At 30.6% G+C, this 12,649-nt stretch overlaps 1 protein-coding gene across 1 annotated transcript; it reads right to left on the reverse strand.

The window, feature by feature from the left end:
* Positions 1-1,166: 1,166 nt before the first annotated feature.
* Positions 1,167-5,529, reverse strand: LOC143563457 (uncharacterized). The gene is made up of 9 exons (XM_077050991.1): positions 5,348-5,529; positions 4,962-5,234; positions 4,307-4,500; positions 3,950-4,199; positions 3,044-3,591; positions 2,630-2,931; positions 2,457-2,524; positions 2,194-2,354; positions 1,167-2,140 (listed from the first exon to the last, which is right to left on the reverse strand). The coding sequence occupies exons 1-9, from the start codon at positions 5,527-5,529 to the stop codon at positions 1,167-1,169; spliced, it is 2,952 nt and encodes a 983-aa protein (XP_076907106.1).
* Positions 5,530-12,649: the final 7,120 nt, after the last annotated feature.

The following is a 12,649-nucleotide window of genomic DNA, read 5'->3' on the forward strand; positions in this document are numbered from 1 at the left end:
AAACTGTCATAACAACCTACAAAACAAAAAAATAAACGATTTTAGCAGTTTATTGTACGTATTAGGAATTTGTATTTATAAATTAATGTATTAACATAATCAACCAAAACATAGCAAACAATAAACTAAATATTTAGACTAAGTAAATAAACAACTTATTGAATAATTGTTACCTTATACTTCAACATCAGAATCGAAATAACTTTGTAAATCATCAAAATCGGACTCATAATTTTGACAATCTAACAACCATTTCACTTTCTGACCGACCTCCTCTTCCAAATCAAAATGCGCCATGTGTTTTCTCTCATTCGAAAGCTTCAACTCATCCAAATCTCTTAATAGGAAAAGATCATTGGATTGCAAAATTGTTTTTGGCTTAACAGTCTTCTTTTAGCCGTTGACATACTTTATAACAACTAAATTCTGGAAAGGATAAAAATACCACTCACTAACATTGACAACCGGAAGAACCTCTTGATCATGTTGTAAAATATCTTCTCGTATAGCATTCATCAGCGAGTTCTCTTTATCAGTTAGAACTACTTTTCGATTGCTAGCGGCGAAGATTTGGTACTTGTTGAGAATTCCAAAAGACATAACAGAGTGAATGTTATACTTGTAAATTACAAAAAGATCAATGATAAGGAACTCATATCTGTTGTAATCGGTGGAAAATTTCCAGTTAATAATTGTCAACATTGTGGAAGAAGACGAAAATTGTTTGGTGTTTGATTGAAGAAGTTAGGGTGTGATTGTTCATCTTCAAAAACCGTATAAATTAATAAAAATTAATGGCGGTTTATTGAATCAAGAAAACTAATTATTAACCCTATAGTTTCAGGCTGTTTTTAAATATTATATCTATGTTTTTTTTAATATAAAATCTGGTAAATAAATATAATCCAATACATATCAAATAAGTTAGCCTACAAATATAAAGTTTAATCAAATATCGTATAAATATTTTTTTTAACATTAATTTCCTAAAATATACTGAGTACAAGATAAAAGAGAAACATAAAAAATAAAAAAAAATAATGGATGATTAACAAACAAACATATACCTATAGTTAGACATAAAATAATTAACACAATCCTTTTATAATAAAAAGTTAAATGCAATTACAACTGTTGAAACATAAACGAAAATGAAATGTAAAAACTCATAAAAGGTTTTCAAATATTTCCTTATACACAACGTTTTTTGTTTCGTTAATCAACTGAGATTCTTTATCTAGTAAAACAATCTTAATACCTTCTCGAGTCTTAACTCTAGACAAAGCAACATGAAGCTGGCCATGAGTAAAAACCGGGTCTTTTAAATATAATCCAACACGCGATAACGATTGTCCTTGACTTTTATTTATTGTCATTGCAAAACTAACGGATATAGGAAACTGTCTTCTCTTTAACTTGAATGGAAGCTTCTTATTAGAAGGTGTAAGACTTATTCTTCTAATTAAAGTACGAAATCCTATATTTGTACCAGAAACAACCTTAGCTTCAATGACGCGTTTTCCCAAACTAACAACTTGTAGTCTAGTTCCATTGCACAAACCTTTTTTCTGATTAATATTTCTTAGTAACATAATAGGAACTCCCACCTTAAGTAACAAACGATGGTTTGGCATTCCAGATATCTTTATACCATTAAGGAAATTAGGAGAGTACAACGTGGGATCAAAATCATCTGAGACACTTTCAACCTTATCGATACTATCTGAACTTAAGTATTCCATTTCTTGACCGGGAAAATATGATAACATACGATCATTAATTTCTTGAACCACCTCATTTAAGGGAGCAAGCAACGCCCGTTCTTGAAAGTAAGTAAGATCGTTAAACCTTTCTAACATAGAAGGATAAACAATGTCTATTAAATCAGACATAGGATCAAGGGAATGTTTTATTAGAAGGTCATCTGGAATTGATATAGTTGCTTCACCATCATTCGGACCACCAAGATTACCTTCACCAATATCCAACAACCAATCAGCAATTTTTTTAATCTTTAAAGTGTTTGTCATTTGAGAACCAACAGTCAACCTCATGTTCTTTGTTAGTTTCAAAACCTTACACTTTGACCATATGTAAGAAGAACTAATTGTGGCATTGACACCTCGTTTCTTGTTCCATTCTGTACAACAGGTAAAATCTGTCTGAAATCACCCCCAAGAACAACTACCTTACCTCCAAACAATGATTCAGAAGTGTTTTCCAAATCACCTTTCATAACATCCTTTAGCGTTCTGTCCAACGCTTCAAACGCATGTTTAAGAATCATTGGAGCTTCGTACCAAATTATTAATGATGTTTTCTTCAATAAGTCAGAAACATCAGTTTCCCTTAACCTGAAAATGTTGAATATGTAAACATTATATTAAATATAATAAATAAAAAAGATAAATTAAAATGTAAAATAATAACTACCTAATAAAATTTATAATACTTACCTGACATTGGGAGTCCTCGGTAAGATTGATTGGAATGAGGAATCTTGAATGAGCAGTTCTACCGCCTTCTAATAATAAAGATGCTATTCCACTTGAAGCAACATTAAGAACAATTTCTCCCTTAGACCGAATTGAGGCGGATAAAGTTTTCCATAAGTATGTTTTGCCGGTACCTCCATAACCATAAACGAAAAAAACACCACCTTTTTACGTTTCCATGAGTCAAATATTTCGTTGTAAACGCCTTTTTGTTCAGAAGTTAGAGACATATACAAATGCTTAAAATCATTTGTCAAAGCATCGGTATCATAAGCTAGTTCTTCCATCATAAGAGCATTCATTGAGGCAGATATAGATTCCTGATCTGGAAACGGCATGTGCGAAAACCTACGTAGAGATGAATTGTTTGTTACCAAAAACTCTTCAATCTTAAGTAATGCCAAGTTCTTAAGTTGGTCGTCACTAAGACACAAATCTGAAAAATAATTAATTAATTTACTTTAAAGTAAACTACAAAAACAAAATATCACATATAGAACAAAACTAACCTGGATTCTTGTGTTTCTTTTGTTGATAATAAAGAATACCGCCGACTAAGAATTGCCATGTATTATCCCAAACGTAATCAGGTCTTGATAATGAGAATGTTATAAGCATTGTTGCAAACAAATTCCTTAGATAATATCCGTTTGCGGTATGGCTTGCTTCCTCTATTGCTTCTATGTACTCCTTATCATCATCTAAAAGCCCTCTTCTATAACATGCATCTTTAAAAGAATCACAAACATGCATATCTTCGAAACATTGGGGTCCTTTAACCTTGTTTAAAAGTATTCGTAAGTAGTAGGCCTCGCCGAACGATGCAGGAACGGCATGAATTCTACCAATAGAAAATCCCTTTAACCTTGGTACCCATTTCGGTGGTGCTGTTTTTTTCCATACAAACTGTGTTGGAAACTCAGCATAGGATAGCTTCCTTACATGCCTATAGCTTTTATTGGCTTCCATCCAACCAATAAACATTGAAGCAGCATTGGAAGGCTTCGTAAGAACGTCTTCAATATCTTCCTCCGGACCATAAATTACTTGTTGCTGACTAGGTAAATGGAAAGGAAGTCTCATAACAGCCGGGACCCTGTAATGAACATCAAAAGCAAATATCCTCCAGGCAGCCTAACATGCAGAAAGATATCTACAATCGTAAAATGCTTTAATCTCGTCCGCATTAGGATCTTCATTATCGGGGTTGTTATTTTAGACAAGGGAAATTGTAGCACGATCTGGACCCTTATTTATATATTTAAACAAATACTTGATTGATCCTTCTTGATTGCACCACTCGACATTTATATGGGCTTGATACTTTCTTAACATAATTTTGTTGTAAGGGACAACACTTCTATTATCTAAATTTATTCCTTTCTTAACGACGTAACGTCCATTATATCTTTTTTTATAAAGTGGAAAACCTTTTGAATCTATACTTGTCTCACTTTGAAATCTTTTTGGAACATTCTCTATCAATCATGCAGCAACAGCTCGGATTAGCCTCACCACAAGGACCATGAAGCATATGATCCGACACAAGCTGGTATAGGTCTGGTTCAGTCAACTTGTCTGGAATTTCACTTGAAACAAACTTATCTATATCGGATGGATTATGAATTTTATTATCTGGATGAATGAATAAGAAAATATGGGCATGAGGTAGACCACGTTTCTGAAACTCAATTGTGTAAACGGCTGCATTTGGAATTAAAAATAAAAATTAGCACAAAATAATAAAATAAAGATCTTCAAAATTAGCAGGAAAAAATATGAAAATATAAATTTTTATTTGCAAACCGAACCTGCTTTAACCTTCCCAAACAAAGAGTTATCCTTCAACAATTTAATCATTGAATCAAGCTTCATCTTAAAAATACGACATAATATATCGAGCCTGTCTTCAGAATTTAAACTGGTATCCTTCAAAAAACGCTTGACTTCTGGCCAACCGAGATTGCACGTAATGGTTAAGAAAAAATCTGGATAATCGTACCATCTACAAAGACACATGGCATCCAAATAATTTTACATCATATATCTACTTCCTCCGGTAAAAGATGATGGAAGAATTACACGCTTTCCAGATGTGGAAACATCTGAAGTTCCTGATGTCTTAAGGTTTCGAAGGCTTTCGTATGTGTCACACCTAAGTTCACTCTATTTAGAACGTATAAAATGCAACCTTTGACTCTCAACCATGGTGTATTTGTCTACCAAAAGCTGCTGAAAAAGCCTCCTACCATTTAAGGGTAGTGAGAATTGGTTAGCCTATCTTGTAACCTATATGCAAAGAACTCTCGTATCGTGCACTTCTTACGGGCAGCAGTAGATGAAGGATCGACATTCCAATGAGGAATGTCTATCTTATAAACATCCTCACCAAAAGGAAAAAGCAAAGGAAATTGGAGAGGAGTATAAGAAGGATGAAGCTCACTAATTCGTCAAAGACCGCCAGACCTCGAGTTAACTATTATATCTCTATTGTCCAAGGCATCACCAATATCTCCAACTATAAGAGCAGCAACCTCAGAGGCCGTTGGTAAGTTATAGGTCCTAGCATCGTATTGCCTTGTTCCAACAATGCAGAGTTTTAAATCATTATGAGGATTTTCTTTAAAAGAATCACGTACCATACGATAGGCCTGAACCAATGGATTTTGTGAGTCTAACATTTCCTTCAGATAATTAATAATATAATCATCAAACTTTTTGTCATCTCCGGATAATTGACTGCAATAAAAACAAAGGAAAAAATACACTTTAATGTTAATATGAATGTAATATATTATAAAATAATATGTTTATAAAAATTATAAACATATACTGGTTAAGGTAAGTCTTACCCAAAAACTCGCTGTCGGTTTGAAACTTCGTTCTCTGTATCATAAATGTATAGTTGAGCAAACTGAGGTTTGTTACCATCTAATGGAAGAAGAGTTCCTATATAATGGTAGTTTTCTCCACTTAGTCTATACGTGTATGGAGCGTTTTCTCTATTAATGGAATTGTCAATTTTTCCACCCATTGATGTAAAGGAGAACATTGAATTGAATCGTCTAATATTTTTCAAAAAATACTTGCTTAAAGGATCCTCGCCATGAAATAACTTAACCTAACTTTCATGAGGCTATTTTAATTCAGGCAGTTGAACATTCCCGCTGCGACAACATAAAGAGAAATTTGAATCGCCACTACTATGTTTTCCTCTCCTAGATTCAGCTTCCCATAAACAAGCTTTGCATGAATCACATAGAAAAGTTTGATTACCAAGATCAAGGTAATCTGTACAAAAAATGCAAAAGAAGTTATGACATGAATTTAGAACATACTATATAGAATTACATAATGTATTAACAAATAACCTGATGATATGCCTTTAAAAACATCTACAACAAACTCAAAATCATTTAACGGCTGCATAGGTATAGCAAGTAGTATTGCTTGTTCTCCTTGGTCTTCGTTTACGCCTTGTTGATGAGGTACTTCCCGAATTTATGTAGTTAGAAACAGAAGCGCTATTACTCAATACTGGGTTAGTGTTGATGTTAGAAGAAGTAACACAACCTGTTCAACAAAATATTATACGGAGTATAACTACTAACACAACAAATAAATATAATGATTAAAAGAAAATAGGCTATACTTGTGATAGAAGGGCTTCTTAGGGAAATTTTGTTTAAAGAATGTTTTATTTTATCACGTTTTCCATCTAGAATATCCTTTCTTTGTTTTCGTTTTGATGGAAACGAACTTTCAACTTGAGTAGATGTATCATCTGCAAATATATATATATCTATATATATATATAATGTAAAATGTAAAATGAATAATAAATATAACAATAATAAGATAATTTCAATATTCTAGAAATATGCAAAAAGATACGTACGTTTGTTATATTGCGAATTATTGTTTATGGTTGGTAATGTATACGTATATACGTTTTCCTTCCCCTTGTAAGACTTAGACAAAGAACCGCTTTGAACTTCAAACGGAGTATAGGTTCTGTTATTAGAACCTGCATTTAGGATTTTAATATAAAACAATCAAAATAATAACAATAAAAATTTAAACAAATAACAAACCATAATACATTTAAAACTTACTTGCAAGAGAATTACACACATAATTACTTGGTGTGTTGTTTTGAAATATAGTAACTTGTGTATTGTTTGAAACATAACCAAACTGCCCAATTTGAGGTTGACCTTTATTTCAACAAATGTACAATCGAAAAATAAATTAACAAAATAGGAAATACCAAATTAATATTACAAAACAAACGTTTCAACTTCATTATAATTATTATTAAAAAATTGACGTCTACAAATTATACCGTATTGAATGTAATGATAGTTTGGAGATGAGTATCGGTTCAAGAAACATGTATTAGGAGGATTAACATGAACACTTTGAAAATTATTATGCTGTGGCATGTTTGAAACATCAGACAATGGTTTTCTTGGAAGATTACCTAAAAGAAAAATAAAAAAATACGGTTTAAATCAAAAAATCAATACCGCTAAAGAATAGGTATGGTTGATAGCTTCTTAAGGATTAAATACAATACCATTTGGATCGTCGTTGTTGATCTTTGAGGTGGAGGGAGTAGATTTTTGTTTCTTTGAAGTTGAAGACATTATTAGAGAAATAAGAGTGAAAAATGGTGGAATAGATGTTAATAAATTATACAAAAGGAAAAATATGGAAGATAGTTATAATAGAATATTAACTGATTTCATAATATTACATATATTTTGATATGTGATTATAATAATAATTTGGAAAGTATCTTTAAGCATTGATAAAGATTATATATTGTTAATTTTAAGATAATATTTAGGAAATAAGGATAATATCCAATATAAGTCCAATTTAAATATTCTATTCTCTAATATGTTTAAAGTTAATAAGTATAAAAGATGTTACCGTATAATATTTAAAACATGATAGATTACGGTTACATACAAGTTTTGTTTTTTATGATTATGTTAAAAAATAATTAGATATAAAAAAAAGGAAAGAAATAACAATACAATCAAGTATTCTTCCAAAAGCAGGCAAAATTAAATTTTAAATACCATAGTGCTTATAACAAAGTTTGAATAACGACAAAATTAAAAAATAACAAAAACGATAAATAAAACTCATCAACCATCAACTTCACCACAACTAAAACATCATCGTCCTTATAATAACGAATAACCAAAGTGTTGCCAAAACATAACCGATTGTTGATTACGTAATCCTTAAATCCAATTAACGAAAAACGCCCCTTCTCTTTTTGGCCTCCGTTTTTAACTTTGAAGATTGTTTCCGAGCCGGCTAAACTTTTGAACTTAATTAAGCGTTTCTTTTTCAGATTTGCAAGTCTCCCGACCTCAGCTGGTAATCGCTAAGAAAAAAACATACAAATTTTATATGATTATTTTTACAGTTAAAAAAACATAACAAAAAATAAAAGGGTAATTATATTTATTACCATACGATATTCAATCTTCTTACGAAACTCTGAATAACAATTAGAGTTTTCAGCCTTATTTTTTTTATCATGATTCAAACCTATATTGTGAGAATAACCAACTACCGATTGGCAATATGGAGAATCGACTGTATGTTCACCATTCGGATTGAAGTTTGTTAATTGATGACAAACAATTGGTGGTAAATGTGAAAACAATAAAGGAATACCGTTCTTGTCATACACTTTTAAATCAATGGTAGATTTGTTAACATACTTCAACCATAGAACCTCACCATCCCTGAAACACAAATCTTGAACCAACTGTTTCCAACCATCACCAAACAAATAATGTTTTTTGTAAAGTTTAAAACTGATCTCCCATGAATGGTTATGATAAAAAATAAACTTAATTACTCCGATATGAAGCGAGTCTTGAAACTGAGTTTCAATATTCTTCTTTGAAACAGCCTGTAAAGAAAATAGGAAAACATAATATATGTTAAAAACCATTTTAATATATATATTTATAAATCTGACTATTAAGTAATAACAGTTAATAAGATTATACCAATTTATCATTCATTCTGTTATGATCGTATAAAACAAATGCCTGTCGATGCCCAGTAGAAATTTCCTTCTTCGAAGGAGTTCTAAGTAACCATTTAATATCATCTTCAAATGAAATAAAAATAATTCTCTGATAAGGACGAATCTTCAAAGAAGACATTAGATCAAGAACTCCATCACCCAAACAAACTGTTTTTTCTTGTTTTTCTAACTCCACTATCGATGATCCTTTGTAATGATGAATTTCTACTGTTTTAGGCAACACGTGAAACATCGAAGAATTTTGCAAGATAAATTCTTTGGGAATTTCCTAACAAAAAAATTAACATTTACAACAATTAGGTATTGAATGTTTAGAGAAATATATTATCATATAATTTTAAGAATACCTGAATAGGAAATTTGGGATCTTCGATAAGCATGAGAAAAGAAGTTGTCATAACCAAAATAATCTTTCTACATCAAACACAATAATGTTTATGTAAAATTTTAGTTATTGACGTATTAATATAAGAAATATAAGTTATATAAGAATCGTGAAAAGTTAATCTATACATTATACGAAGAAAATTAGAAAGTAAGGAATGGAGAAATACATGAAAGACGGCAGGGAGAATGAAAAAGAAGATGTTAAACCTAAAAGATGATTAGGTATTTAAAACATTTTTTAAAATTAGATTCTAACTTAGTTAATAGGCGGCATATTTGTTAGAATACAAATTAACATAAAAGGAAAATAGGAGGGGCGGGTATTGAATTTGAATTATATATTCTAGAAGAATCATATGAACTTAACAAATTTAAACACATTTATTTGTTAGTTATAATCAAATATGGAAAACATATACTATGAAAAAAATAAAACATCTGCTAAATATGTAAATTTAATATATACTAAACATAAAATTCTATAACATTTATAATAACAATAACACCACATCAACATGTATGACAAAGACCAAGATATGATAAACATATGTTCTATAAGATCTTTTAAGTTTATACAAAACATTAATACTTAATAAAGATATTAAACACAATACATAAAAAAATGTCATGGTAGCATAACTTAAAAAACATAAACATAATATTCTTGAAATCCAACATTGATAACGGAAAAACTAAGTTGAAACCTATTCAAATACTTGGGACATGATTAGAGAATGAGTGGGACGGTTGTACTCGAGTAGACATTTCTTCCCAAACTCGAGTGAATTAAGACGAACAAATTGTGGCCATTCATGAACTCTAAACTTGTAATTACCCTGATTGTGTTCAATGTGGATTTTAGTCATGACATCTTCACCATTTGGGTTTATCAACACCAACTCAGTCTCCTTATTCAAACCAATGGCACGTGCAAAATCAACAGGTAAACGCTGTAAAAAATATAAACAAAAGTATTTAGTATTTATAATAATACATACTTAACTAGATAATACGTATGTATACCATGACCAATTTATGACAATGGAACATAACTTACCAAACGATCCCTGATAACAACTTCAACAAAAATTGTTACTGACATGTTCATCTTGAATCCAAACACGCTCACCTTGATGATCAACAACACCAAAGCTTTCATCATCTAATATAAAAACATACAACAAAAGTTAAAAAATAAATATATTTTCTGGAATATATTAGGTGAATATTGGGAAATTAACCTGAAATAGTAACCATATCTAGACCAACAACAAAACTTTGTTGAGCAAACTGTGTATGTTCAACACCACGACTATCAAACACGTATAACCTGAGAGTATTGTCATCCACCGGTAAAAACACAAGATAATCATTAACTTGTAAGTTAACATGCATTGCTAAACTGGGCCATTCACCAACAAATGCGTATCCATGAATACTGCTTTTCAAACTTTTAAACACAAGAGTCCATTTACTTCCATCAGCTAAAGAAACATCCCAGTTGGCAGATGATCTACCACGCTTCAGATATGAAAGGTAACATACAAGCTGATCGTCTGTTAATTGCTGTAAACAATAATAACAAATAAGCAAAAGATAAATTTTACGTATTAAAAAAACAAATATAAAAAAATTTAAAATTTATATATACAAACGAATAATAATACGCTTTAACATACCAACTTATTCATTGTTGAATAAGAGACATAGACATCAAAAACCTTAAGCCTCCAGTCCGGATGTTCTGGAACATATAACAATCTCCACTCGTGTGGCCCAGTAGGAAAGAAAACCAAAACATCTCCAAATAAGAAACCGTTGTCCTTTTACAAATGGGAACCATCCATTGGCAAATACATACTTATCAATGCTCAATTCAATATCAACAGTCCACTCTTGGTTTAGATGGGTGATGGAAACAGTCTCATTGAGAGGTTCATGTGGAAAAAGAAGCTTAAAATAATCTTTGGGAATTTTCTAGAGAATATAACAAAAACCATATTTTAATATACTAACCTCACAATTATAAGTACATAATAATAACAACTACTTTTAAATGATAGATACTGACCATATGTTCAAGGGATGATTGATTAAACACAGCTAGTGCAGAATAATCCATATGATTAACAAATAACAATGGTAATTAGCCTAGACAAAAACTAAAAAATTAACATTAATGATGAAGAATATGAATAATTAAGAAGAAAAATCTAGAAAGAGGGATTATCTGGGACAAAATCAAAAACTAATTAGGGTTGAAGGAAAGAACTTACCTTCAAAACCTGGAAGAAGAATCAAAGACTGATGTTGATATTGATCGGATTGTAAAAATAGGTTAAAAAAATTATAATTTTGTTATAAATGATACAAAAGGTCGGTTTTAAACCCGGGTCATTATAGGGTAAACGGGTTTCTTGGAAATATAAACATCACATTTAATAATTGGAATATATTTAAAGTGGAGTATAAGTTAAGTACAATATCTTTAATATTTATATTTCTCTTAAATTTAAACTTTGGGAGAAGGTAGTTACATTTTTGAGAGACTAATACAATTCCACCAAATTTATCGAATTAAAATTTTAAATAACATACCATAAAATAATTAAAATAAAATTAGTGACTTGCAATACACAATAGAAACAAAATAAGGTTAATGATAATATAAAGAAATAAAAAATCACCATGATAAATGTATGTGAACAAAAATAAAACCAACAATCAAGTCTTCAAAAACACCACCAAAATTAAGTCTTAAAATAGAAATAACACCGAACAGACTCAGGTGTATTTATTATAAAAATGTGAAATATATGTTGAAGTCACTTCTCAACCTTAGGAGTAAGAAGTTTAACACCATTATTGCTTGTTCCAACACATTAACAAACTCAGAATCACCTTGAACATCGCCTGTCTTGGACTTAGTAGAAGAAAAAGCCGATGGTTGATCACCATAAAAAACATCCACAAGTTTAAGCTTCAGGTTGTCATCGGAATCACTACTTGACAACTTGATCTCATTCAATTCCTCATCAACCAAAGGATAAGAAATTGGAGTCTTGTTATCACCATTCTCAGAAATCTGTCAAAAAAATAAGGTGTAAAAAACAAATATAAAAACAAACCAAAAAAACAAAATAATGTAAAATACATAGAAGGGGAAAAAACCTTTAAAGAAGCAGAGCTTGTAGATTGAAGATCAGTTAAAGAATTTCCAAATGTAAGAGATCCAGAATCAGAAGGCTACAAATATAATACAAAAAAAATAAGATATAAGGCTATAATGTAGTTGATAATTCATTTTAAAGGCAGATGAATTTACCACTATAAACTCAGGCATTATTCTTTTCTCAATAGCAGAAATTATTTGTTGATCATCTGTTAGCTTTGATATACCATATACCTCAACATTATTCCAAAAATTGAAATCAGCAATTTCAACTTTAAAAGCAACTTTCTTTACCAACAAACAGTTCAACTCACCGGGAAATCCACCAAGCCCAACATCATCCTAAAATATTTAATAAAAAGAACATATGTTACATAAAAAGTGTGTCATATAAATTAAAAAGTAAGCAGTAGAATATGAATAAATAATAACATAACCTCATCTTTAGCAGCAAACAATTCAGATGTTGTTTTTGTTGATAATAAGTTTGGCATCCCGATCAAAAAGTCAACG

The sequence above is a fragment of the Bidens hawaiensis genome, unplaced genomic scaffold (assembly GCF_021521415.1).
Source record: "Bidens hawaiensis isolate Kalapana, Puna unplaced genomic scaffold, B.hawaiensis_p1.1 tig00021387_1, whole genome shotgun sequence".
Lineage (NCBI taxonomy): Eukaryota > Viridiplantae > Streptophyta > Magnoliopsida > Asterales > Asteraceae > Bidens > Bidens hawaiensis.